Genomic DNA, 27590 nt, shown 5'->3' on the forward strand with positions numbered 1-27590 from the left:
CTGGACCATGTAGAGACCCAGCAGTTCGGGCAGGGGGACTTCCCTAAGGTCACACAGAAAGGAGTGGAGGCTGGCCGTACACACCTGGCCCAAGGGGCTGCAGGGCAGCCTCGGTTTCCCCCACCCTCGGCTTCAAGTTTCTTGTGATTCTTGTGATTCGGTATTGGTAGAGGGGGTAAGGGGCTGCACCCAGGCCCCAGACCGTCAGAACAGGGGCAAGTGCACCGAGAAGGCTCTGGCAGGAGGACCAGGCAAGCCACGCTGCTTCCCTGCCACTGCTTGCTACGCTGGGAGAACTTCCCCCGCGAAAACAGGCTGGCCCGGGCCTGAGTAAGTGAGTGAGTGGGTGTATGTGTGTGTTTCAGGGGGGCGGAGGAGTCAGTACCCCTTCTCTCACTCCCATCCGGTCCCAGGAAACTTCGGACCCCGGAGAACTCCAGGTAAAGGCCGCAAGAGTAAACCTCTGGCGGGGGCGGACCGACGCCGCGTCCCACCTCCAGCCAGGCGGGCCGGTCGGCGCCAGCTCCAACTTCCACTGGCAACTCCCGGAGGTGGGGCGGGGCGAGGGGCGTGGCGGGCGCCGGGGGCGTGGCGGGGGCGGGGCGGGCGCCGGAACGGGAGGGGGGCGGTGGGCGGCGTGCGGGCGGCGGGCTGCGAGCGACCGCGGCGACGCTCCCCGCTCGGGGTACCGGCACCGCACAGGTAAGGGCGGGGCGGAGGTCGCGCGTCTGTGGCCTGGCTCCTGGGCTCCGCGTTCCCTCACTCCAGGTGGGACCTTCGCCTAGCGCCCCCTTGGCCAGCGCGTCGCCGTCACTCCACGACTCCTCGGTCCCAGGCGGCACTCACGCCAGGGCTGTCTGAGGTTGTCCCAAGGCCCCCTCCGTGCCAGCGGACTTAAGCCTCGTCCTCCCCGCCCCGTGGTCACCCGGCTCGGGTTTAGGGGCAGCGCAGGGACAGCCCCCGCACCCCCGTGTGGGGTGCGAGGGCCGCCCCCTGGACCTCACCCAACCAACCTGGGGGACTGCCAGGAGGAGGTGACGCCTGCAGTGAGACCGGCATGGGCAAATGCCTGGTGGCTGGAACAGGATCCCATGTTTGGGAAACTCTGGGGACTGCGTGTGCCCGGAGGGGGAGGGGCAGGAGAGCTGTGAGAGCCTGGGAATGGGGTGGGGGTGGTGGGCTGTCTAGGAGGAGAAATTGGGAGCCATGGAGGGCCAGAAAAGGGGTGCGGGGGTGGGGGGGAGGCCCAAGTGGTGACTGAGGGGTCAGCTGTGGCAGTTGAGTGCTGCCTCCCTGGGGCAGCCCCTTTCTGCTCTACTGCTGTGCTTGCTGGTTGTTTTAGGGAGCCTGGGCAGCCCAGAAAAAAGTCACCAAGCAAAACTTCCTTGCCTATCCTGACCAGGAAATACCAGAGTGGGTGCCATGACAGGGTGTGGCCCAGGGGCCTAAGAGGCCTTGGAGAGGGTAGGGGATGTCCCAGTGACCCTGCCTGAGAGCAACCTGGCTTGGACAGAGGCCGGGAATGCAGGGGAGAGAGCAGGTCTGGCTACTGGTTAGATCGACACCGGGACGGGCAGCTGACTCACCTGGGCACGCCGAGACTAGCCAGTTCAGTCCTCACCCGCCCCACAGAGAGCACCAAGGCTGCCTGAGGAGGTAGGAGGCAGGGCCCTACTGGGAATTTGCTGTGTGCCCTGAGGCAAGTTGCCTAGCCTTTCTGAACTGCCTAGCTCAGGTGAGCCTGGTGGGACAGGGAGCCAGAGGCCTGGGTCAGACTGAGCCTTGCACGTGCTCTTCAGATAGTGTCTTGGTCCTCCAGTTCCTTTCTAGGCCTCAGTTTCTCCATATGTACCTCCTGTGCAGCCTGCCACTAAGGGACCTTAAACCTGGGTAGAGGACGAGGGTAAGGAGGCCATGCCCTTGACCACAGCCGGGTGGGTTGGGGGTATGATGGGATTTGATCAGGGATTACTCCTGCTGGGTCCCTCTCATGTTAGGGCTTACACCTCCCCTCTACCCCCAAACACACTCATACCTGATACCTGGCCTGCTCCCTGCTCTCATACCCTTGGTTGCCTCCAGGATGAATTCCAAGCTCCCTAGCCAAGGAGTAGGGTCCCATGGTCAACACCAGGCCAGACCCCCAACCTCATCTACAACCTTTCCCCCCACCCACTACCTCACCAGTCATGCTTAACTTCTGGCCTGTCCTCTGGGCGATGTGCCTCAGTTCCCTCGGGGTGACATCCCTTTGGGGCCACAGATCTGGAAGGGTCCTAGAGTCGTGTCTGCCAGTCTGGGTCTGTAAGACTCATCCTGAGGGGTCCAGGCAGCTTTGAGCCGGGAGGGAAGCAGAGGACCAGGTCTCCACACCCAGAGCAGCTCCCCGCACCTGTTTGTCCCTTCTAGGGAGGACTTACATAATTTGAAAGCTCTGATCTAATCAGACCCCCATTTCACAGAGGAGGTGACTGAGGCCTAGAGAGGAGCAGGGCTCTGGATAAGCTGGACCATGACCAGCACTGAGCAGTGGGGTCAGCAGGGAGTCCCTTGGGGGCTGCTGAGATGTGGGCCAAGGGTGCAGGCAGATAAGTAGGGAGGGGTAGCTGCCAGCCCTGCAGGGGGGCGGGGGGGGGTAGTCTGAGGTGGAGAGGGATAGAAAGCTCCATGTCCTGGGTCTGGCGTGGCTGTGGTGAGTCCCAGATCAGTGTGAGTGTGGGGCTGCTTGCTACTCAGGACCTCCCAGCCTCCGGCTGTTGACAGCAGGTCCACACTCGCCCTCATCCGGTTCCTATCTGCTGGCTTCGGAGGATGCTGGCTGCACCCTCTTCCTCTACCTTTAGCCCATGTCCTCACCTCTCAGTTCAGACCCCGACTGACTGGCTGCCCACTGGAGATGGAAAAGTCAGCCCCCAAAGGGTCTTTCCATTCCATCTGTTTCTGGAGATAATGGGGGAGGGTCAGGCGGCCCCCACTTGCTGTACCCTGGCCCCTCCACAGGGGCCCAGAGGGGCCCAGGGAGAAAGCAGGCCACAGCTGGGTGTCTAGCTGCTTCCCCTTCCTGCCTGTCCCTCCCGAGGCCTCGCCCTCCTGAAGCAGCAGCAGCAGGAAAGGTGGGGCAGGAATGCCGTGGCCTGGGCCCTTGGCCAGAGCTCTGAGGCGCCCGCCCCCCCCTTCCCCAGAGTTTTGCCAGGGGCCTGAATGCCCTCTGGTGCCGCAGGGCTCGGGTTGGGAGGAATGAGACCCCTTCCTCTCTGCCCTTTTTGGGCTGTCTGTGTTGCCTGCTCATTCCAGAAGCTTCCATTGTATCTCCCACCCCACCCCACTTAGCTAACTGTGGAGCTTCAGAGTGTCAGAGCCAGGGAGAGGCAGTGTGAGGGTCTGGGGCTAAGAAACCCTCCAGCTCTCACCCCTGAGACGTCTGGTCAGGTCATTTGGGCAGATGAACTTTGCTTGGTGAGGGCATCCAGTGCTGCTGGGAGAGGGCTGTGTCTCTGGGAGGCTGTAGCCTGGCTGGGGGTGCGTGGGTGGGTGTCTTGGAGCCCAGGCCCCCTGCTCCCCCTGCCTCTCATCAGAAAGCCGCATTCCCAGGGGATCCCCTGCCTGCATGGTGGGCCCCTCACTCTGGGGTAAGAAGTCCATAGGATCAAGCCCACCTGCCCACCCCTGCAGCCCCCCTCCCTTTCTTCCAGGCCCAGCAGGGTCAGCCGGGTTGAGGGGCAGGGGGGTCTAGCTGTTACCCACACTGACCTCACCCCCCCCCCCCCCCACTGCTCGGCACTGTCATCATGCCCATCTCTGCAAGTCTAACTCTGGGTCCTACCGCTTCCTTGCCCTGAGGTCCTCCATGGCTCCTCTGATGACCACTTAGGCCACTCTTACCCTCGGAGCCTGGGCCCTCAGGCCCATGATCCTTTGCTCTCATGGTGTCCCACCTGCATGCTTTGTCCATCTCTCTGCCTCTTTATTTCTTGCCCATCTGTGATGGCTCCGGCAGGAGAGCACCTCCCTACTCCCCTAGACCTTTCCTTGCTTACGCAGCCCTTTGGGTGACAGGGGGTCCTCAGTCATGATCTTGAGAAAAAGGCTGGGTTCTTCTGACAGTGTGTCCTCGTTTCAAGAGACTCGGTGGAGGGGGAGTGAGGTCAGAGTGCCACTAGGTATTACTGTGAGCCCTTGGGAGCCATGGTGGATGTTTGAGCAGGGGAATGACGAGGCCAGAACTGGGCTTGAGGAGCACCTGCTTGGTCAGGTCCCTCAGCTGGGCCCGGGGGCAGAGCAGAACAGGGCAGGGGTCAGTGGCCTGTCCAGAAATTCCTCTTTGAGGCCGCCTGGGCCGATTGCTCACAGCTGTCATGGATGGTCCTGGGCACACGGACGGAAGGCATGGCACTGACCGTGCTCTCGCTGGGGCCCTCACTCTTGCTTGTGTCCCTTTCACAGGCCCTGAGGGCAGTGCCCTGGCCATGTGCAGCCGGGAGGAGGAGGCCCTGCGGCGGCTGGAGGAGGTCTTCTCAGCTACCCTCGCCCGCATCAACAGCCTTGTCCTCCAGCCCCTGCTCGAAACCAGTGAGTCTTGGCTCTGCAGTGGCGAGGGTGGGGGACACTGGGACCATCCTGGGGATCTGAGCCCTACCCTGTGAGACCTTCCGAGGCACAGCTTTCTCAGCCTCAAACGGGAGTGAGAACACTTGGTATCGGCATCCTCTGACAGGACGGGGGCTCTGCCTCTGGTCGCTGGCTATTCCCTTCTCCGAGGCATCCCCCGGGGCCAGACTGTGAACCCCTAGCCTAGACCCAGCTATACATAGAGTCAAAATCCCACCTCTTCCAGGGCATGGGCCTCATTCTCTGCTTGGATTCTCATCCCGCTCTCACCTGGGCCATGACCCACTTGGGGGCTCACCTGTGAAGTGACCTTGGTCAGGTGCCTTCCACCTGGGGGCTCTGTCCGTGCTTCTGTGGGTACCAGAGGACCACGGGATCTTACGGACCCCATATCCCAGACCTGAGAAAGCCCAGAGTCTTGGGAGATTTAGTGTACTTGGTACCCCTAGGTCATGAGTGCTGACCCTGTTTCGTGAGGGGGTGGATTGGTCCCCCCGCCCCCGATTCCTCAAGGGCACTGCCCCGCACTCTAGCCTACCCGTCCCTGCTAAGCTCAGGGTGCCACACCGGCTTCCTCTCCTGTCCTAAGGACCCCAGCTGCAGCTCCTGGGCTACAGGGTGCCGCCCCCCTCACATTGCATTTGTGCTGCCCCCCCTTCCTCCAGCCCCAGAGCCCTCCGACCCCCAGGTCAGGGAGTGCCTGCGGCTCGTGCAGCAGCTGCACCAGAGCTCCCAGCGGCTCTGGGAGGTGACGGAGGAGAGCCTGCACTCGCTGCGGGAGCGGCTGGGCCACCACGATGCTGTGGGTCTGGAGTCCCTGCTGTTGCTGCGTGATGCTGACCGTGTCCTGCAGGTCCACGTGGAGTAAGGCAGCGAGGAAGGCTGGGGCATGAGGGCTCACCTGGCTTAGGTCAGGCTTAGGCCAAGGTCTGGGTTCAGTCTGGGGTCAGGCTCTGCTGGGGTCGGCCTCAGGGCCTTGGGCTTCACCCCTGCCCCCGGGCACCGGCTCAGAGACCCCAGACCTGAGCTTTGGGGCCTCCCAGGGAAGAAAGACTAGGTGGAATTATCTGGTCAGGCGCAGGGCTGCAGCCAATCAGTGGGTGGGATCCGGGGATCCTGGCAAGGCAGGGATTAGGGTGCGAAGCTGTGGACTGGGCCTGCAGGCTGTCTCCTGTGCTGCTGGCAGGTACATCGAGTCCTACGCTAGCTGCGTGGCGGTACAGGCCTTTCAGAAGGCAGCAAAGAAGAGGAGGTGAGCCCGGGATGCTGCAGGGTCCCTCTGCGTGGATGGGGGTGTCCAGGACAGAAGGTCAGGGAAGTCCCATCCCCAGAGCAGCGGGTGTCAGAGCCCGTGATTCATCCTGGTTCTGACTGTTCCACACCGCTCCACACCGGAAGAGAGGGAGAGAAGTCTCTGGGGGCTGTAAGCACAGTCCAGACATCCAGTAGCCAGACTTTCCCCTGGAAAGGGGAAAGAGGGGCCGTCCTGTTCAGGGAGGGTGCTTGGACTCAACAGTCCCTTCACACGGAGAAACTGCCATTGACTCTGCAATAGGGCGGCTGTATTAACCTGACGGGAGAGCCTTCTGGGGTCTGGGATTGCCCCTGGGATCTGGGGGCTCAGCTGGGGGATGGGGATGGCCGTGGGTTCAGGAAGGGAGGAGGGGAGTGAAGGTGGTGTGTGTGGCCGTCCATCCACCCAGGGAGTTCTGGCGGGGCCAGCGCAAGGCCCTGGGGCAGCTCCTGTCGGGCGTGAGCTCCGAGGCCAAGGTGGGCACCGCACTGACCCAGGCCCTCCGCCAGCCGCTGGCCCATCACGTGCAGCAGTATGTGCTCCTTCTGCTGAGCCTCGGGGACAGTGTCACGGAGGTAGGTTGCAGGGGTGTGGGGGGGGGGCATGGAACGCTCACCAGGCCTGTTGCTTGTAGGGGAGCCAAAGGAGGAGGGAAGTAGGGCCCTGGCTCTGGGGACTCACCTTACTCGGTTTGAATAAGACCCAGCCACATGTTGGGGATCATGCAGTGTCCTGGGCCTGGCGGGGGGTGTTGACGGGGCCTGAGGTCTATGCTGTGCCCTCGGGGGGCTGGCAGAGACCCAGGAGCAGATGGAAAGCCGTGTTACTGGATGTGAGGACCTCTGGCCCAGGCCCAGCGGTGCTCTGGAGCCCCTTCGCTCTGGCCTCGCCCTGAAGGAAGGGCTGACAGGCAGAAAGGGACACACTTCGGCTTCGATCCAGACCTTCCGAGCAGCTGGGGCCAAGCCGGGGCTTGGGCAAGCATCACAGGGTGGGGGAGGCTCTGACGAGCCTCCCGTCTCCCCGACTCACCGGCCGCTCTGTGTCCCCGCAGCCTCACCCTGCTCGGGAGCTGGTGGTGCACGCGGCCACCCTCTTTGGGAACCTGCAGTCCTTCATGAGGCAGGCGCTGGACCAGGCCCTGGCCACGCAGGCTCTCTGGCACTCCCTGAGCAGCCGGCTGAGAGTGAGTTTAGGGCCCCATGCGTGGTCAGGGAAGGGGCCTGCTGGACTCACTGTGCCTCCATTTCCCCATCTGGGAGTGGGGGCGGGGGCCGAACCAGGTGGCTGGGACGTCTGTCCATCCAGCAGTCCTCAGGCGCTTGTGGAGCACCTCCCTGGTCAGGGGTCAGGCACCTGGTGAGCTGGCTCTGAGGAAGGGGAGTCAGAATTAATGCCACCAAATGATCCTATGGTGACGTCACTGCCCGCTGCAGCAGGTAGTGCCCCCGCTGGGGTGGAAAGCCCCCCTGTGCCCTGGGAGGGTGTGACAGGCCTAGGGCACAGGGTAGACAGTTAGGTGAGCAGGAGAGGGGACATGACTTGCCAGCGAGAGGCAGGGACTGCAGAGCCGCAGTGAGTGTTGTTGGGGGCTTGGCGGGGGCAGTGGATCGAGGGGCGGTGGGCGTCAAAGCGAAGCTTCAAGACAGGCTGTGCTGCCCCTCCAGACCTTGGAGCCCTGGTGTCCGCCACGGAGCTGGGGGCCTCCAGGAGATGCTCAGACTGTGGGGGGCTGGTGCGCCTGGTAGAGGCAGGTGGAGGAGTGGGTACAGCCACCGGGAATGGGGGGTGCCTGAGTCCCTACCCCCCTGCTCTGCTCCCCAGGATGTACTCTGCACCCCTTCGCGCCGACTGCTGCAGGACAGCCAGGACGTAGCCGTGACGGTCACCCCGCTGCGGGCAGAGCGTGTGCTGCTCTTCAACGATGCCCTCGTCTTGCTGCAGGTTTGGGGGAGCTGACCAGAGGTCCTGGGGCCGCAGCAGGGGTCTGGGGTCTGGCCGAGAAGCGGGATGGAGATAGCTGGCAGCAAGGGAGAACTCAGGCTCCCCGGGCTTGGGCGGGGGGAAGGATGGGGAGCCGAGAGGCTGGCAGGCCGGGGTGGGGGCGGAGGGTAGAGTCATTCCTGCAGGAGGGGCAAGGCTGCTCCAGGTGTGTCCCAGCCTCAGCCCTTGCCGACTGGCATCCCTGCTAAATATTCCCTCGGTTTCCTCCTCTGCAAAGTGCTTGGGAGTGAGTTTGTCCTTCTGCGGATGCCGGACAACTCTTAGTTCTCTTCCTGGGTGGCTCTTGGTGGCTGGGAGGGCTGGATAAAACCTCAAGGCACACAAGAGGCTTCTAGAGAAGAGTGCCACGTGGGAACAGTGCCTAGGATTCTGGATATCACAGGCCGGGGGTTTGGGATTGCTCCCTGGCCCGTAACCTTGACTGTGCCTAGCTCCCCCTGAACTCAGACTGCCCTTGTGTTAGCCAGAGCACTGTCTTCTTTGTCCCCTCTGAATGTCAGTCTGGGACTCCCCTGCACATAGGAAGGCTGAGGCCTGGCAGGTTGGCTACCTGCCCAGACCCGTGTCTCCTGAAATCTGGTTCTGGGGTTCTGATTCACTTTGGACTCCCCTCCACTCCCGACTTCGCTGTCTGTGCTCCAGATACACTGATGGCATGTCACTTACATGCTCTGTGCCCTTTCCTACCTCTGGACCTTTGCATGTCCTGTGCCGGGCCCGCCCTTGTCCCTGCCTGTGTCTGGCCCCCTCCTCCTGCCCTTTGGTCTTGGGCCTGAACCCCCTTTACCTCCTAGGGCAGTGAGGCAGTGATCAGCCTGCTTAGGCCAGGCAGGAGGTCCCTGCATGCATGAAATCTTTTTTAGAGGAAGGGATGTTCATCAGCTCTCAGAGCAGGGACTGCTTTCCAGGTAGAGGAAGCAGCATGAGCCAAGGGTCAGATTGAGGGGGACTAGGGGAGGCTTGAGATGGTGTGAGTGTGGCAGGGCCATGGCGTCTTGGTATGGAGGGGGCGAGGAGTGGAGACCTGGGAGCCAGGAGTGGTCTGTGTGGTCTCAGGGGTCTGGCTCAGCAGCGAGGTCCCCATCCCCCAGACGGTAGGAGCCTGAGAGGTTTCTAGCAGGGGCCGATGGTATCCGAGCTGTGGACATGATGGAGCAGGATGTGTGGGGGGTGGGGGAGGCTGCTCCCAAGGTCCCTCCAGCCCTCAGATGGGAAGGGAGACGGAGGAGCTGCCCTGGATGTGGGGACCAGTCTCACTGCTGGGCACGCTGGACTGAGCAGCCAGGGGCACTCAGTGGTGTGGCCGCAGGTCAGTGCCTGGAGCAAGCCTGGGCCAGATCAGTAGGGGAGCGTCTGAGCTGGGCCCTGGGTGACCCGGTGCCCCATCTTCTTCCAGGGTCACAGTGTCCACACCTTTGATCTGAAGCTGGTGTGGGTGGATCCTGGGCAGGACGGGTGAGCAGCCCCCTCCAATGACACCCCGGGCCTTCTGTCCCTTCACCCTCATGAAACTGCCCGCACCCCAGGGCTGGGGCCTCCCGGAACACCCTCCCGGACAGAGCGGGGGCCTACTCGTCACCTCCATCTGTCTAGGTGCACCTTTCAACTCCTCACACCCGAGGACAAGCTCTCCTTTTGCTCTAAGAACGCTCAGGACCTGGTGAGTGTGGGTGGGCTGTGAATCGAGGCAGTGGGGGGAGAGGAGTGAGGGGAGATACCAGGAGGGGCGGGGGAGGGCACGGGTATGGGCACCCTGGAGGCTCCCTGCGAGTGGCCAGGCCTCTGGGGTCATGGTCAGAGGGCGGCGGTGGTCAGCCTGGGGTCAGGCATCAAAATGCCACAGAGCCCAGGGCATTTTCCCCCATGAAGCCGGGATTGGGGCCTGTGCGGGTCCTGGTGGTTCTGTGTGGCCCCTCTGGGCAGACCCTGAAACAGCACAAGAGGAGCTCAGGTCTGGATGCGGGGCCCTCTGGTGCAGCATGGGGCGGTGGGAGTTCCTCCAAGTGCCTGAATGGGTCGGGGGTGGTGGAGGCGGTACTATCTGGAGTTACCCTGCAAGGCTTCCTAGAGGGGCCGCTGGCACAGCAGGGACCTCTCCTGTGTCTCCCCTGTCCCCACCAGATGGTCTGGCAGTGGAAAGTGACTCAGGCTGTGTGCCAGGCCCTACGTGGGAAGAAGGACTTCCCTGTGCTGGGGACAGGCCTGGAGCCCTCCGAGCCCCCCGCCTGCCGCTGCGTGGCATACACCTTCCGTGCTGAGGGCCGGCTCTGTCAGGCCACCTACGAGGGCGAGTGGTGTCGGGGCAGGCCCCATGGCAGGTGAGCGACCGGGGCTCCTCCTCGGAGTTAGAGGGGCGGACAGGACCCAATCACCTCCGGCCACCACCAAAGGCTCTTCCTTCCTACATGCGTCAGTCAACTCTGTTTGTCCCCTATTCTGTCTTAACACGCCGTTGGACAGGACCTGGCCCATAGTAGGTCTGTGCCACGTGGAGTGTTGATGCTGGTGATGAGCTCCGGGCACGTGGGACAGACTGTAGGTCTGCAGTTGCTGTTCTCAGGAGGGCGGAGGGATCATTTTCATGTCCCCGTGACACTAGCTGGTGATGGAAATGGTTGGCAGACCTCCTGTCTTCACCAGTCTTTATGAGAACACGTCGGGGGAGCGTTAACTGCCCATTCTGTAGGTGCAGGAACTGAGGCCAGAGACTGGTATGACTTGCCCAAGGCCTTAGGGCAGGTTGTAGGGTGAGTTCAGCTTCAGCCACAGGTCTGTGTGACCCCACGAGCAGGAGGGCTTTGGGAGCACATGCGCTCCCGCTCCCCGACCCCCAGGCCACAGCTGGGAAAGCCGAGGCCCAGAAAGCAGAAGGGACTTGCTCAGGTGATGCTCACAAGCATGTTAGTCTCTGAGACCTTGCCTACTTCCAGAAGGGTCTCGAGGAGACAAATGAACAAAACACAACAAACAAACAAAGCAAACAAACAAAACCCAGAAAACACGAGGCCATATCAGAAGAGGAGAGGAGGGTGCTAGAAACCACTGACGAGTGTTCGACTTAAGCTTAAAGTTTAGCTTGGACCTTCCTGTTGATCAAGGGGGAAAAGGGAACCTGGATGTTTCCAGAGCCCTTCCTGTGGGGTGTGGTGAGTGTGCTGGCGGCTGCTGGGGCCGTTGTGTGGGCCGTTGTGTCAGGAGTCAAGAAGGGTCAGAGAAGAAGGCTGGGTGGGGGCAGAGAGTCCGCTCCAGGGGGAACCTCTGAGGGAGCCCGCGATGGAGGTCAGCCAGGGGGCCTGTGTTTGTTGAAGGGTGGGCCTGGCAGGACTGATATGCGTGGCCCTCAACTGTCTTGCAGGGGCACCCTGAGGTGGCCAGATGGCCGGAATCACGTGGGGAGCTTTTGCCAAGGCCTGGAGCATGGGTAAGGCGGGGGGTGGGCAGACAGGTGGCTTTCGTCCTCGCTACCGTCCCCAGCCTGGCCCCATCCTCGATTCCCAGACCTCAGGCAGGAACTTAAGGCCATTTGGTCCAGCTCCCCTTAGGGCACAGAAGGGAAAGCCCGGGGCGGGGGGCATGGAGGGCGTGGTTGGGGCGGGAAGGTGCTCCGGGGATGCGTGAGGGGTAGGGACAGGGGTGTCCCGAGAGTAGCCCTTGGGAAGTAAAGATTCCTGAGCACCTAGGAGATTCTCCCCGTCGTGTGAGAAGGCCCCTCGGAGGCAGGGACACTCCGGGGCAGCGTGGAGGGGTGCCGTGGGGTGTCCTGGGTCAAGGGGACAGCCAGGGGCTGATGGTGCTCCCCACGCACCCACACTGGCAGCTTCGGCATCCGCCTGGTGCCTCAGGCCTCTGAGGACAAGTTTGACTGTTACAAGTGCCACTGGCGGGAAGGCAGCATGTGCGGCTACGGCATCTGTGAGTAAGTGTCCCTCGGCCGGGTGGCAGGGCAGGTGCGAGGGGCAGCCGCATGCCCCGGGCTGAGCTCGGGGAGGCCGGGCCAGCTTTGGTGACCCTCCGCAGGTACGGCACCGACGAGGTGTACAAAGGCTACTTCTGGGCAGGCCTGCGGCACGGATTTGGGGTCCTTGAGAGCGCCCCGCAGGCCCCACAGCCCTGCAGGTACACGGGCCACTGGGAGAAGGGCCAGCGGAGCGGGTATGGCATCGAAGAGGACAGCGACAGGTGAGCACTCCGCTGCCGCCCTGCGGGGGGAGGGCAGGGTTAGAGCTAGACCCCCACACAGACCCGGGTGCCTCAGGGTGCAGCACTGTCGTCAGAGGGTCAGGTCCATTTGTCCCCCCAGAGCCCCCCCCGAAACCCCTCACTTCCTGTCCACAACCTTGGTTGATGCTGAATCTCAGAATGAGGGGGCCCTGAGCTCGCTGACCAAGGAGCGTCCCCGGTCTGGCCCCTCCTTGCACTGTCCGGGAAGAGTTTCTGAGCCCTGGTCTAGTCCATGTAGGGACCACAGCCCTTCCTGCCTCTCTGGGCTGTGAGACAAAGCCCAAGGCCCTCAGCCTGGCATTCAAGGCTTGCCTGTTTCTCTGACTTCACCCCTGCCATGCCGCCGTTGCACCCTGCCAGCCTTCTAGACCACCAGATGCCCCCTCGTACATTGTTTCAGTTGTAGGCTCCTGCCTCCGTGACTTTGCTTTCCATCTGCCCTTCCTGCCACCGCTTCCAAGAAGCCTGCCAGGATACCCTCCCCCAGGCAGGCTCCCTCCTCCTCCACCCTCTTTTCCTCTTGGAGGTCTTGACCTCTCTCACCCCATGTGTGAGTTGAGTGGGTTCAGGCGATGTCATTGCTCCTTACCTGCTCTCCACCCCCATCCCAATCCCAACCACACTGGCAGAGCACACAGAAGTGCCCGGGAACGATTCTTACCCCACTCTGGCTCCTCTCCAGGGGGGAACGCTATATCGGCATGTGGCAGGCTGACCAGCGCCATGGCCCGGGGGTCATGGTCACACAGGCTGGTGTCTGCTACCAGGGGACCTTCCAAGCGGACAAGATGGTGGTGAGTGGGGTGACCCATGTATGCCCTGAGCTACTCTCTCCCTGCACTGGTGCTGCATTCTGGAGCCCCCCTGCTCTCAGGGCCCCAATGTTGAGCAGAGGCTGGGCAGGGGTGGGTGGGGCAGGAAGCTGGGTTTCTAGGTGCTGGAGGAAGCCAGAGCCTCAGCAGGAATGCAGTTCTGCCAGCCCCGGACGCTGGCCTTGGCCCTCCCAGCCTCAGTTTCCCCATCAGCAACTCAGGTTTGCTACTTCCTGTAAACACTCAGGGAAATTAGCAAGGATGAAGTGCACGGGGACGGTGATACCAGCCGCCTCTGCAACGGACACGTAGACACCCCTGCCTGGAGGCTCTGGGCTCAGCTCCCGGTACAACCAGTAACCCTGTGGATCGTTTCACTGTCCCCAGCGAATGAATGACACATATGAGGCTCAGAGAGGTCAGAGAACCTACCTGGTGTCACATTCTATCGAGTGGCAGGGCTGAGCCTCGCTCCTAGTTCTCCTGAGCCCTGGCATACCTGCAGCCGCCTCCTGCCTCACCCACACCTGGCCATGTGCTTCAGCACATAGGAAGGCTCTGGCCTGGGGATTTTTATTGTTGTTCTGGATTGTGCTTTGGCTTGGGCTCCACTTTGTTCTGGAAAGGATTGAAGGAGGAAGAAACTATAAGAATAGACATATTAAAGATTCAAGTAGGACACAATTTATACCCCACTGGGCCCTGAGCTTCCTGGCAGCCAGTGCAACAAGGGAGCCTATTCAGCTCCACTGTCCCTGAGGGTCAGTGCCAGGGGAGTGGGGTTGGCTGAGGAGAAGCCCAGCACTTCCTGAGCCATCAGTGGGGAAGGAAGGGCCCCCAAGAGAGAGCTGGAGCCAAGTCCCAGGCAGTCATTCAGAGGAACTCAGGAATGAGGTCTGTGGGGCTGGTGCTCAGCACTCAGAGGGCCAAGGGCTAGCACCCACCTCAGTACAGTGCTGGGGGTGTGACAGGGCTCAGGACTGTTCTGCCCCCGGGGTTGATGCCTACTTCCTGTCTTCCTGCCGTCCCTCCCCACTCCCAGTCTCCTGGCCCTTCCCTTGCTCCTACTCCTGCTTCTGTCCCTAGGGCCCCGGGATCCTCCTCTCTGAAGATGACTCCTTATATGAAGGCACCTTCACCAGGGACCTGACCCTTGTGGGGAAGGTGAGAACCACTGAGACCCATTCCACCCCCACCAAGGTCTTGGGTGGACCCTGTAATCTCCCCACTCGGACCCAGGGCTGAGGGTGTAGGCAGTGGGTGGGGAAGGTAGGGGAGGGCCTCTCTCATCTCCATGGCATCCGGTGGGCACCATGACGCCCTCCTGCTGTGGAGCTGTGATTCGATCCTGATGGGAGGCAAGAGGGGACAGGTGTACAAGGTGCCGGTAGCTGGGCTCTGTCTCCCGAGAGGCCCCTGGGTCGGAATCCACCCCTTCCACAGGCATCGGTGCCTTGGGCAGGGGCCCCTGGAGTAACTGTCCTTCCACATCGCCCTGACCGAGCTGACCCAGCAGAAGACAGTTGGGCCCTCCTTGGGCCTTTGGAAATGTGGGGGCTGTTTCAGTCTCCTAATGACTGGGGGGCACTGTGGCATCAAAGTGGGGAGGCCAGGAGTGCTTGGAATGGGACAGCCCAGGCAGCAGGACCCTTCCCAGGGCCAATACAGCTCATGCCTTCCCCAGGCCTCTTCCTACTTCTGGACTTACCCCGTGTCCCGCCCCTCCCCATGTCCCATAGTAGTGGTTCTCCTGACCTGAGAGTCCCTCCCCCACTCCCTCTCAGTCTCCCACCTTTGAGGTGAGCTCCTGGGCCATTGGCACAACTCCTGATCGGGGGCTCCTGCAGGTGTGGATGATTAGGAACCCCCAGGGTGGGGCCAGTGGAACGGATGGTGGGAAGGCGACCTGTCAGTCCCTAGCCTCTGTGACCCAGGATGGACAGGCACGAGGCTTGTCATGATTGGAGGGAAGGGCAGCTGGACGGACAGACAGGTGTCCCTGCCTCCTTTCCCTGGTTTGCAGGGCAAGGTCACCTTCCCTAACGGCTTCACCCTGGAGGGCTCTTTTGGCAGTGGGGCAGGGAAAGGACTGCATACCCAGGGAGTGCTGGACACGGCTGCCTTCCCGCCAGATCCAAGCAGCACCCGAAAGAGGTGAGAGCCTGACCCGGCCCCCGGCCTGTGCATTCTGGAGTGTGTGTGTGTGTGTGTGTGTGCACCGTGCATGTGCATGTGTCTGTGTCTATGTCTCCAGCCCCGGGACTTGGGCCTTACCAGAGGAGCTTTTCTGTACTCCCTCTTAGCTCTTTGGAGAGTTCAGCGGACTCAGGTCACACAGCCCTCGAGTCAGAGACTCGTGGGATCAAGGGCTACGGCATAACTTCACACACCACAAAACCAGAGAAAAATATTATGCAGAGACTGCTTAGACCCTGCTTTTTTTTTTTTTTTTTTCCCCTGGGAAGGGTACATCGCCATTTGTAAACACAGCACACATAAGCAAGAATAAAATGGAAATAAAAGTATGAGTTGAACTTAAAGGAAGGGACGGGACAAGTAAGTCCTGTGATAGTGATGACTGAGTGTGAGCCTGGCTCTGAGTTCCCTGGCAGCCAAGGTAAAGAAGGCAACTTGCTAAGTGGTCTTACTGTCGCTATCATGGGGTCTTTGAGAAGGGGATTGACTTTTTCCCCACGGGGACAGAGTTCTTCCTTGGAAAACTAGTTCAGATGGTGACTTGGACCGTGTCTGTTGAGGTACGGATGGTATTTCTGATGGTCCCAGGCAGCATTGCAGGTGTGGGGAAGGAGTAGGGTTGATTACTAGACCCACTGTCCTTAACATGCTTCTCCCTGACAGCAGGAGCTGGGAGTAGACGGCAAACCTCAAAAGCATGGCCAAGCCTGGGTGGGGTGCAGATGTAGGAAAATCCGTGAACCTGACATGGGAAGGTGGGGCTCTATTGGGCACACACATGGCCAGACCCCCAGGCCTGCTGGTCAAGACAGGATCAAGCTCAGGAAGGAACCAGGTGTGGTGACAGGGAGCGTGGGCTCTCTCGCAGGAGGATCCGGAACTTCGGGCCGTGTTCTCTCTTAGGCCAAGAACCTGCTGTCTGGACTTGGCCTCCAGATCTCCAGATCTCTCTGTCTCCTTTCCATGGCTCTGTATGTCCCTTTCTTCTCCACTGTGGAGTAGATTCTCTCTCCCTTTCTCTGCCTCTCCTTTCTTCTCCTGGAGGCTTGGAGGTCAGCACCCCCCAGTCCACCTACCATTCCTGGGCCCCGGCTCGGGCCCAGGCGGGATGTCCCCACCTTTCCAAGGGCCTGGACGGGGTCCTGCCCGCTACAGCCCCATTCCTACCCCCCCCCACTGCCTCTGTTGCAGGCAGCTAGGTGTGGGTGCCTTCCCCGTGGAGAGCCGCTGGCAGGGGGTCTATGGCCCCTTCCGGGACTTCATTAGTGCCGGCTGCCCTGGGGACGAGCAGGAGGCCCTGCTGGGCTTCCATGTACAGAACTCGAGGGAGCTGCGCAAATCCCAGGAGTACCTGTGCTGTGACAGGTGGGTGCATTTGCGCGTGCGTGTGTGTGTGCATGGGGAGTACCTGCTTGTATGTGTGTGTGTGTGTGCATATGCGTGCACATGGGGGCACCCACGGCATCCAGAGAACCAGGGCGAGCATCCATGGGGCTCCGGGTAGGCTGGAAGGAAGGTCTCCTGGAGGGGGCAGGCCGTGGCCCACAGGTAGGTGAGAGACATGTGTGCCCGGTGCCCCAGGACCCAGCCCGAGGCCTGTGCAGGCAGAATGGAGGACGTCCTGGACGAGCTCTTGCTGCACCGGGAGCCCAGGGCCCTGCGGGAGTGCCTCGGGAAGGTGAGGGCTCTGGGGGAGTTGGGGAGGGGGTCTGAGGGGAGGGAGGTCATCTCACTGCCCCTTATACTGTCTGGATGGCCCAGGCCCGCGAACCCCTTCTCCTTTGAGGGTCTCAGTGCTCCCATCTAGGAAATGGGAGCAGCCTTGGGAGCCTTGCTGGGACGTGCTTTGCTCCAGCTCCTGGCGGCGAACACCTCTCTATTGCCTTTGCACCTGCCAGGCTCTGAGCAGCTCGCTGCACCCCTTGGGCAAGCTGCTGCGGATGCTGATGCTGACCTTCCAGGCCACGTATGCGGGCATCGGGGCCAACAAGCACCTGCAGACGCTGGCCCAGGAGGAGGTGAAGCAGCATGCGAGGGAGCTCTGGGCAGCCTACAGGTGAGCTGTATGGTCCCTGGGGATGACCGCAGCCCGGTCTGTGAGCACAGGCAGGTACAGCTCCGCTGTTCCCTGAGGTCGGGTGCTCAGCCTAGCCTCCGTGGGCAGGAATGGTGCTTCTGGATCGAGAAAGAACCAGAGAGTGTGTTGGTCAATGTTCTACTGGTGAGCAAAGGGGTTAGAAGGTAGGAGATTATAGCAAGGACTGCCTGTAGCCAGAGTCCAAGCCTAGACCAGGCGCTGGGCTGACCCCTGATCCCAGGGGAGCTCTCAGCCTCCGTGGGCTGAGCTTCCCTCTGGACTCACACCCCATCTCCAGTCTGGGCTGAGCCGAGACCCCTCTGTTATTACAAATGGGGGCCCCAGATGCTGCAATTCCAGCATTCTGGGGCTGATGTCCTGTGCTCCCAGCTTCCTAACTACAGAGATCTGGGAGGCTGGGCCCCTCATGCCCCATGGCTCTGGGGGGCGGAGCTTGCCACCCTGGGCTTTGGTGACTCGAGCTCTGTGGGAAGTGGCAGCTCTGCAGTCCATGTCATCCGTTTGCAGGGGTCTGCTGCAGGTGGCCTTACGACGTAAGGGCCAGGCTCCAGAGGAGGACGAGGATCCGGAGGCAAGGTGACCGCTCCTGTGGGGTGTGCGGGGTCCCCGCCCTGGGGGTAGCCAGGCTCAGGACCAGGGAGGCTGCCCACGTTCGCTTCTGGAGCCTCCCTTGGGCATTGGGGGTGCTTCCGGGGAAGTGTTGTGGGTTCATGCTACTGACCGATGTTCGTTCAGCATCTGAGGGGGTGCTTCCAGGGAAGTGTTGTGGGTTCATGCTACTGACCGATGTTCGTTCAGCATCTGAGGATTGGAATGCCCCATGACTTCGTCATTGGGTCATGTGGGCAGGGCCCCCACCACGAGGTATCAGGTGCATCTTTGTTGTAAAGTACCTGTCCCAGCCTCCTCTCTATGGTGCCCACCACCCCAGGTGCCCTCTCCCCCCTACATGCAGATAGGGAAGCTGAGGCCTGGCAGGTTGCCAAGCCCGAGGCCACACAGAGTGGGAGTGAAGTGCATCATTAAATCTGTCTCCTGTCCTCCAAGACCAGACCTTATAGTTTGCCTTCCGATTTCAGGCCCAGAGATCCCAGTCAGGGAGGCCTGTGGCTGCATTGCCGGAGACATGGGAGATTGGGTTAGGTAGAACATCCCGCATGGAGTGCTAGGAAGCCCAGAAAACGAAGAGGCAGCCCTGGACCAGCATGACATGGCTGCGGAGTGCTTTGCTGCAAGTCTCTTGTCTAGCCGGGGCCTGGGTTTTGCTTTCGATCACATGGGGATCAAACCCTGCCCCAGCCGCCATAGCGGTTCTTGGCATCCAGCGAGAGGATCTGGGGCCATGGATTTCAACCGAGGGAGTGAATCACTGAGAACGGACTTCGGAAGCATTTTCTAGGGAATGGAGAAGACAGGGACGCTGTTTGCTGTGGGACAAGGAGCTCTGTGGGCTTTTTGAGGGGCAGGCCAAGTAGGGATCCCTCCCCCCGGGGCCCACCCTGCCGGCCCCAACCTGTTCTGCTGCTGTCATTCAGGGACCTGCAGGTGCATGGCCTCGTGCTGCCGCTTATGCTGCCCAGCTTCTACTCGGAGCTCTTCACTCTCTACCTGCTTCTCCACGAGTCGGAGGACAGTCTCTACAGCCAGGGCATTGCCAACCTGAGCCTCTTCCCTGACACAAAGCTGCTCGAGTTCCTAGATGTACAGAAGTAAGCCTTCCCTCCTTGCCATGTTTGCTGGGGCCCATGTGCACAGAGGGTACACACAGAGTTCAATGGTCTTTAGCAGAAAAGGGGGTGGTGTTCATTGGCTCACATACCCATGAACTTCTAGCTTTATGCTAGTGTTGCTAGCTTCAGGTGTGGCTGGATCTAGCTGCTGAACTACCTAGTGAAGGAAAGCAACTTCTCTTTTTCTCTTGATGTATCTCCGGCTCCCATTTATGGTGCCAGACATGGTACCAGCCACTCAAGATTTATACTCCACCAGCTCTGTCCCCAACTGTGCCTCAGGGAGCCTGTGTCCCCTTCCTAACAGCTCCAGCAGGGCCCCTGAAGTCCCTCACTGGCTTGTCTCGGTGTGTGAGACTGCCCCTAAATGCTGTCTGTGGCCCACATAGGCCAATCTACTTCCCTATCTACTATGGGGGCTGGAGTGAGGTGTCCTGTTCCCAACAACTGGACTGAGAGTCGGGGAGGGGAGCTCCTGAAGGGGAAACTGAGGACTGTTCTGGGAGCAAGGCCCTTTTACCCTCAGTTGCTAAAACATCCTTTCTCCTCAGTACCCCTTCTGATCTCCTGATGCTACGGGTGACCACCTGCCTGACAGAGGGCATGGGTGCTCTCTCTCCCCCCACACCCGGTGGTCCCTTGTCACACAGCTGTGATGTTTCCCACCCACCTGAAACCCCGTTTCCCCTTCCATCGCGAATGTCTCCTGCAACCGAATAGCCACCAGCCCAGAGGGCTGGGTGCCAGCAGCTTCCCTAGTGTCCCTTCCTCCCCACCTCCTCCTGCCTCCTCTCTGCTGCTTCCTCCACGCTGGCCTCTCCGCTCCATTGTCTCCCCAAGTTACTGCCCTGTGCTGTGTCCTATGGTACCCACGTCCCTCCCCATTCACCAGCCTGTCTCGGCTCACAAAGCCTCCAGAACAGTCTCTTCCACTGTCATTCTCCGGTCCAAGCCCTGGGACTTTGCTCACAGGGTCCCTTGGCCTGCAGCACTGCCCCTCACCCCTCTTCACCCCTCTGTTAAGTTTTGGGGTGGTGTCTTCCCCAGGAATCTCTCCCATTCTCCCCTTGCCCTGACCTCCATGCAAGCACTCGGAGAGGCCATCGTGGACCCCTGTCCTGTGCTCAGCCCTGCTGGGGGACACGGTGTACAGGGAATGTGCCCCCTGACCTCAGACCCTGCCCCCTCCTCCTCGTAAAGGCTCTTTGTCACTCTTGTTTCATTTCAGGCACCTGTGGCCCCTCAAGGACCTCACGCTGACAACCAATCAGGTGAGAAGGTGGGTCCGTTACCTACCCCAGGATGGGGGAGGCCTGAGCGTTGAGCAGGGCCCGCAGAGTCTGCTCACCCTCCGCCTTCCTGCTGCAGAGGGGCCCAGGCAGTGCTGGCCAACAGGTGTGGGGGACACCCACCTTTCTGGGTTGTTCTGATCTCCTGGGTGGGTGAGGGGGCGGCCGCTGGCACCCCCCATAGGCGGGTGAAGATCCAGGCTCTGCCCCTCTTCCTGGCTGTACTGCTGTGGGCAGAGTACTTGTCTCTGAGCCTCAGTTCCCCCACGGGTGAGAGTACTCCCTGCTGCGGGGTTGGTGCTCCCTCATGAGAGTGTTGGGAGGGGGCGGTGGGCCACTACACACCAGGTTGTGGCCCTCCAGGTGTGCGTGCTTGGTCAGCAGCAGCTGGGAAGCTGTTAGAACAGCAGATTCTTGGACCACTCCCACCCCTGACCCAGACGTACTGAGTCAAACTCAGAGCGGACCTGAACTCTGTGTTTCAACAAGTCCTTGGGTTGAGATCCGCTGACTTAGGGACCCACCCCCAGTGGCTCCCAGTGGCCATTGGGATCATTATCTTCCTTCCCAACCCCTGGAGACCATTATCCCACTTTACAGTTGAGTAAACTGAGGCTCACAGTGGCGTTGTGACTTGCCCTAGGCCACTCAACCCTCGGGGCGGGGCTGTCCTGGAGCCAGTGATGGGAACTGTGGGTGGTGAGAGCTCTGACTCTGGGAGGGAGGGGGTGACAGGCCTGGGGGGACCCTGACCTCATTGTCTGTTCCCCCTGCCCCTCACCACTGTAGAGACTTTCCCTGGTCAGGGACAAGTGCTTCCTGTCAGCCACTGAATGTCTGCAGAAGATCATGTGAGTTCACGCCCTGGGCAGGGGAGGGGGAGTGGGGACAGGAGTGTGGGGGCCCCTGGTTGGGGCTGAACATGAGGGCCCCTGCCACAGCACTACGGTGGATCCCCGGGAGAAGCTGGAGGTGCTGGAGAAGACATATGGGGAGATTGAGGCCACCGTGTCGCGTGTGCTGGGCCAGGAGCACAAGCTGCCCATGGACGACCTGTTACCCCTACTAATCTATGTGGTGTCACGTGCCCGGTGAGCCCCAGCCGGGGGGAGGGGCGCTGAGGGGTGGGCTACGGGAGGACCCCGTCCCATCCTGCAGAGAAACCCCACCTAGGGTCCCGTGGGGGCCAGGAGCAGAACGGGGACCGCAGCCCAGGTAGCCAGCCATCCGGGCCAGCGCTCCGTCCCCGGCTGCTTGGGGCCTGTCGCTGATGGACGCCTTTCTCCCTCTCACTGTGGGGCTGGGTATTCTCCAGAATCCAGCACCTGGGAGCCGAGATCCACCTGATTCGTGACATGATGGACCCCATCCACACAGGAGGCTTGTATGACTTCTTGCTCACAGCCCTGGAGGTGAGGGACCGAGCTCTTGGACAGAGGCTAAAATACTCTGGCCCGTGGGGCGTGGGGCAGACGCCTTCCCTGCCCTGGACAGTGTTGTGGGGATGACCCCAGATTCACTGCTCGTATGTGCTTCTGTGGGGAGGGCCCCACAGGGTCCCTGGTCCTGCCCTTGTTAAAGGGGCTGGGGAAGGGCTCCTACTTCATCCCAGCCCTTGGGTCCCTGGGACCTCCGGCATGTTCCAGGCTGTTCCAGGCTGCCTCCCTGAGCATAACAGGAGAGGGGAGGCCCCCTTCCTTGCAGACCATGGCAGAGGCTGAATTGGAGTCGGGGTGGTCCAGGCCGGGGAGATGGGTACATCCCAGTATTGGGCCGTTTTTGCATGGGGCCAGGGGCAGGCAGGCCAGCTCCCCATCAGCCTGGCCTCTTTCCCAACAGTCCTGTTACGAGCACATCCAGAAGGAAGACATGCACCGCTTTCCTGGCCGCTGGGACTCCAAGGAGCTCTGGTAGCTGGGCCGGCCCGGGCCCACTGCAGAGCGGAGAGGGGCCGCCGCGGACATCCCTGCGGAGCAAGCAAGGCCAGGGCCTCATCCCCCGCAGAGCAGACGGCAGACTGGAGGCGGCTCTCAGAGGAGACGAGCTATTAGTGTCTCCCGAGGAGATACGGCTGCTACCACCCCTGAGCACTGATGGCAATGACACTGGAGCCGGGGGCTTCCCCTCCCCCTCGCCCTGCCGCTAGGTCAGTCTCAAGGATGACCTCCTTGACCTGCCTCGACTCACAGGTTTTTTGCCAACCAAGCCTCCCCAGCCTCAGTGTTGTTATCTGTGTCCCAGTGGCCCAGACGGTCTGTGACGGACCTTCTGCACATCTTGCTGGATTCTGGAGTCCTTCTGGAAGTTTGCCATTAGTCTGCTGGGCTGATTTCCTCCCATCACTGTCGGTGTTGTTCCCTGTTTCTCCACTCTCGGTCCGAGGCTCCAGGTGGCTAGTGACCGCTCTGTGTATTAGAATTCTTGTCCACGAGCGGCCTCCTGGGGACCTGCCTCTTTCCTGACTCTGTCCCAGGGCAGAGCTGGCCTCTCAGGAGGCAAGGCGGAACAGAGTCCCGCGCCCCCTGGCCTGCTGGGTGGCCTCTGGCCAGGCCCTTCCCCTTGGTGGTATGTAATCGAGCAGGGGCTCAGGGTGTCCGCTGCGGCCGTGCCTCTGTGGGGTACATGGGAACGCCGGAGCAAGCCGCGGGGCTGGGTGAGGGCACTCGCCTTGTTCGCTTCGCCTCCTGCGGGCCCCATGTGCCAGCAAACTGCACACCTGTGGCCCACGGGCCTGCACGCCGGAGGACAGCAGGGGTGTGGGGCCATCTGTGCCCTGTCCAGGTTTGGGACCCTGTGGGGGTGGGGGGAGCCCAGGGGGAGTTCAGGTGCCTTTGGGAGCAGAGGACTTTGCTCCCCTGCTGGTTCTTGTGTGGGACTAAGAGACACAGGAGCAAGGGCTTGGGGGTGGCTTCATCCCTGCCCAGCCTCGTTCCTCATCCCCACAGCGAGGGGCTTGGACTGGGTGACCTAGACAGGCTCCCCCTGTGCTAACAGGAGATGTGCAGTGGTAGGCAGGGTGACTGTGATCTGAAGGGGTCCAGGGGCAAAGTGTGGGGAGAGGGTAGATTTATGCAGGAATGTGGCCCCAGAAGGCAGGCTGGGCCCCAAGGTGGCCACCATGGCCACCTTGCCACCGTGCCCTGGGTTGTGAGTGATCAGGTCACCATTCTTGGCTGTGCTTTCTGTAACCAGAGCACTGACCTCAAGGCCTGTGATGGAGGGGCTGAGGGAGGCTCTGAGAAAGCCCAGTCAGCCATGAACCCAAGGCCGAGTCCCTTCCTGGAGGCTCAGGGGTGGGGGACAGCTGGTCATGGGAGGAGGTCACCCACGGATCCTCAGATGACGTAGGGCCTTGGGGCAGGGCTGAAGCTTTCTCCGGCTGGTTCCACTGAGCATGGCAGTGTGAATGAAGTCTTGGGCTCTGGTTTTGCCGGAAACCCCTGTGGGGTACTGTCTGGACCATGGAACAGTTGAGGAGGGCTGGCTCTCCTCCCAGAAAGGCGCCCATGGCAGAGAGAAGAGAAAACCAGCAAAGCCAAGTCCATGGCTACTCCAGAGTGGGAGCTGGGGGACAACTAGAGGGCCCCAACTCCTGACCAGGCCTCTTACTCAGATCACCCCCGAGGGTGCTAGAAGCCAGGGCACGGCCCAGACAAATCCCTTGCCCACTGCAGCCTTGGAGAAGGCTGGAGGGAGTGGGGGCAGGGGGTGGGCGGGCAGAGGATTGCTGGAGAAGTCTCAGCAATGCTGTCGAGTAAATGCTCCCTTAGTGGGGATCCTGAGTGAGAGCCACCTGGCCTCAGCTGTCTGCTCTCCCAGAGGGATGGCTGGACACTGGGGAAGGGATAAGTTCAGGATTTGGGTCATGGTCCATGTTAGGGATTAAGGTTAAAGTCAGAAGCAGGATCAGTGTCAGGTTAGGGTTAGGGGTTAGGATAGGAGTGAGGGCAAGAGTTTAGAAGGAATGATGGTCAAGGTCGGAGTTCAGTCAAGGTCAGAGTGAGGGTAAAATCAGGTACTGGGTCCAGATCAGGACTTTCCTGATTGGCCTTGTCCGGGGTTGTGCAGAAGGGAGCTCTGGCTTTTATTACTCTTGCTAAGGGCAGGAATTGGGTGGGGGCTGGGCAGCCAAGACCTTGGTCTCTCTGTGACTGTGGCCCAGTCCTTCCCCTTCTGTGTCCTGTTTGGCATCTGCAAGAACAGTTGTTGTGCAAGACCACTGGTCTGCCATCCTGGGAAGGGGAGGAAAAGCTGGCAGGAGGTAGAGCTGGGACCCAGGTGCTGGGGAGGTCCCCGTGTCGTGACCCCTTCTGGGGGTGGTGCTCCGTGCCCGTAGAGAGAAGGGTTCAGTTTGAGTGCAGAACCGGACCCAAGCAACTATGCACATTGTTCACGACACACCTGAGGCCGGGGGCTACGTCCCGCCTCCCCTTCACATCCTGCTGCGATTTTAAAAAAGAAATGTTCATTCTGCGAGGCAGGCCAGGGGGAGAGTGTGGCAGGGACTCAAAACTGTGGGGGTAAGACCTGCTGGCTTCTGTGTTTGGGAAGTTCTGGCGGTGTCTGGGGACACCTTGGGTGAAAGCTGCTGGTGGCTGGGGACAGGGGAGTCCTGCCCTGGCTTTTCCCTGAGCCCCTGACACCTTCCCTCGTTCTGCTGGCTAGGAAGGACGCGCAGGAGCCGGCCCGCCCAGAGCAGCGTCAAGGCCCTTCCTCTGTCCTGAGGGGCAGGGCACACTGCACCCCCAGCTGCTGATCCCTCGGCAGGGCAGCCCGGAGCTGGGGCAGCTGTGCCCAGTGCCGGGGGCACTCGGTCTCTGTGTGGGGAAGCGGGGAGGACATTCGAGAAGGGGCTAGCTAGTCCTGCTACCCCCTGTGCAGTCCTTGGGCTGTCATGCCCAGGCCTGCCTTCAGAAGCCAGTGTTTCCCCCCAAACTGCTGCAGTCCTCATGAGAAGTGTGGGGGTGGAGGGACCGTCCTAAAAGGAGTGGCAGCGGAAGAGAAAGCAAGGGACTAACAACGCACATGGGACCTCGGTCTCAGGAAGCCACTGCTTCATACAGAGGGATGCTGTTCATACGGCCACACCGGGCTCCGTGTCAGAAACCAGGTGCAGACCATCAGCTGGTACACCTGGCCCAAACGGTGCAGACCAGCCGTCACAGGTTGTCTCTGAGCTGTCCCAGACACCAGCGCAGGACCTTATTCATCACTAGCTCATGAATTTCATTTCATTTGGCCAAGGGTCTGTACCAGGCTGCAGGCATCCCCAGGGGCAAGCAGAGGTGACCGATGGGCGGAGAGGAGCCATGTACTTACACAGGGAGCATTGCCAATGCTTCCGAGGAAAGGTGACCTCGGGGACTGGGAGCTGTCTGCATCCCATGGGTCCCGTCCTGAGTGGGGTCTTGCTCACTGCTGGAGAAAGAGCCCAGAAGACACTTGCCTTCTTTGTGGTCAAGACAGGACAGGAGATCTGTGTCCTGGCCAATGGCACCATGGACCTGGACCTTGAGGAAGTTGCCAGAGGGAGGGATGGCCTGCCTAGCAGGATGGAAAGGCAGGGACACGGGCTTGGCTTTCCTAGAATGCAGAGGGTTGGGAATGAGTGAAGGAGAGGTCAGGTAAATCCAAAGTGAGAAAGGCTTGCCAAACCGATGGGGACCTTTTCCATTTCCTGATTTTTCAGCCTCCCATGATACTGTTCTCTGTCCTGGTTGGTGGTTATCAAATACCCACCAGTTCTTTCTCCCTCTTCCCAGCAAGACATGGAGGCAGGGGCCCCTCCTCTTCAACCTTCGCCTTCTGAGGCTGGGTTCCAGTAGCTCCCATGCCCTCTGCCAGTTCTCCAGGACACGTGGGCTGGGAGCATGTCACCACTGAGTGAGAAGTTGCCACCCCGAGCGGCCAGGTGGGGAGACCATGCGGGGGACACCGAAGAGAGAGATGGATGCCAGCAGACCCAGCTCCTCTGGGATCCAGTTGCTTGGGTCTCCCAGCCCAGACCCTGAGCATGTGAACAAAAACAGTTTTGGGTGACTGCTGCCTTGGCCGCCATCTGGCTGGAACCTTAGGAGATGTCCCCTAGCCCAAGCTGAGCTGCCTAGCCGAGCCCGTCAACCCCAAATTCAGGAGCAAACCGCACAACTGCTGGTGTTTCAAGCCACTGTCTGGGGGTGTCTTTTTGATGGGACAGCAAGTACACAGAACCGTCCTTTCTCCATTATTCATTACCTATCCTTCCATCAAAGACACTTCTACACGCTTCCTTTTTAAAAGCTTCATATCCCCATGGTCCGTGGAAGTCTGCCATCAATGGCCATAAATGGAAGACAATTGTATAAAGCAACACAGGAAATAGAACTACGTGATCAGTTTCTACATAGGGACAGTGGCCGCCTCCCCTGGGTGGGGCTGTGTCCCACTGGCAGCTTCCCAGCACTCGTAGAACCTATTCTCTAGCCCCCTTCTAAGCCCCGCCACCAGCTGAGATGCACCCCTTTCTCAGAGGTCCGGGTTCCTGCCCCATGGGGCCCATCGTCCAAACTTCTAAGTTTCACTATTTCTAGCCTCTTTCCCTTCTTCCTCCAGCCCTAGGGAGAGGGGCTGCTTTCTGTAATTCTTTGAGAATTCTTGCTTTGCCATTTCAGTTCTTCAGCTGCTGAGTGTAGAAGGCAACATCACTGTCACCCTAAGATATCCATGCTCTAATCCTCAGAGCCTGTGAACTAGTCACCTTAATGGCCAAAGGGACTCTGTAAAACTCTGTAGATGTGAATAAGGATCCTGCAATAGGGAAATTATCCTGGATTACCTGTGTGAGCCCAGTCTAATCAGGAGGGTCCTTAAAAGTGGAAGGCAGAAGAAAGTCAGAGGGAGATGTGGCTAGGAGGAATGTGGCTAGGAGATAGGGAACAGGACAGAAAGCCTGTAGAAGCTGCAAGAGGAAAAGAAATGGACTCTGCCGCAGAGAGCCTTCAGAAAGGAGCACCACCCAAATGAGAACTAGGTTAGATTTCTAACCTCCAGAACTGAAAGATAATGAATTTGTGTTGTTTCTAGCCACTCCATTTGTGGTAATTTGTGATAACAGCCGTAGAAAACACACACATGGGTTAACACGTATGAAATTCTCTCAACATAACACGTGGTCATCCTCCCTGGTCCTGGAAACACAGGTTCCCTCCCACTCCCTCAAGTCCAGGCTGCTCCCTGTCACTCCAGATGGTGGGCAGAGCCCACTTCTCCTGCCACTGCCTCTGGGGGCTAGAGGGCTATGGCTCTCAGCAAGCTCTTCCCTTTGCTGTCTCTGACCTTATATGTCGCTCTCGGCCGGCA

General features: G+C 60.4%; 1 protein-coding gene across 3 annotated transcripts; it reads left to right on the forward strand.

Annotated features, from left to right (window-relative positions):
• Positions 1-370: 370 nt before the first annotated feature.
• ALS2CL (ALS2 C-terminal like) lies at positions 371-22683 on the forward strand. 3 transcript variants are annotated; one of them, XM_082705298.1, is made up of 26 exons: positions 371-440; positions 4444-4569; positions 5274-5472; positions 5795-5860; positions 6312-6477; positions 6957-7088; positions 7727-7846; positions 9303-9361; positions 9500-9566; positions 10028-10224; positions 11262-11327; positions 11724-11822; positions 11924-12085; positions 12810-12921; positions 14026-14103; positions 14963-15093; positions 16327-16500; positions 16717-16813; positions 17034-17191; positions 17741-17809; positions 18769-18942; positions 20192-20234; positions 21042-21103; positions 21194-21343; positions 21568-21664; positions 22092-22683. In XM_082705298.1, exons 2-26 carry the CDS (start codon positions 4467-4469, stop codon positions 22164-22166), a joined length of 2856 nt encoding a protein of 951 aa, XP_082561424.1. In that variant the 5' UTR covers positions 371-440; positions 4444-4466; the 3' UTR covers positions 22167-22683. The 3 variants fall into 3 exon arrangements, with proteins under 3 accessions (XP_082561424.1, XP_082561422.1, XP_082561423.1); XM_082705296.1 differs by lacking the exon at positions 371-440 and adding an exon at positions 619-702; XM_082705297.1 differs by lacking the exon at positions 371-440 and adding an exon at positions 1313-1656.
• Positions 22684-27590: the final 4907 nt, after the last annotated feature.

Source organism: Mustela nivalis (assembly GCF_964662115.1).
Source record: "Mustela nivalis genome assembly, chromosome: 1".
NCBI lineage: Eukaryota > Metazoa > Chordata > Mammalia > Carnivora > Mustelidae > Mustela > Mustela nivalis.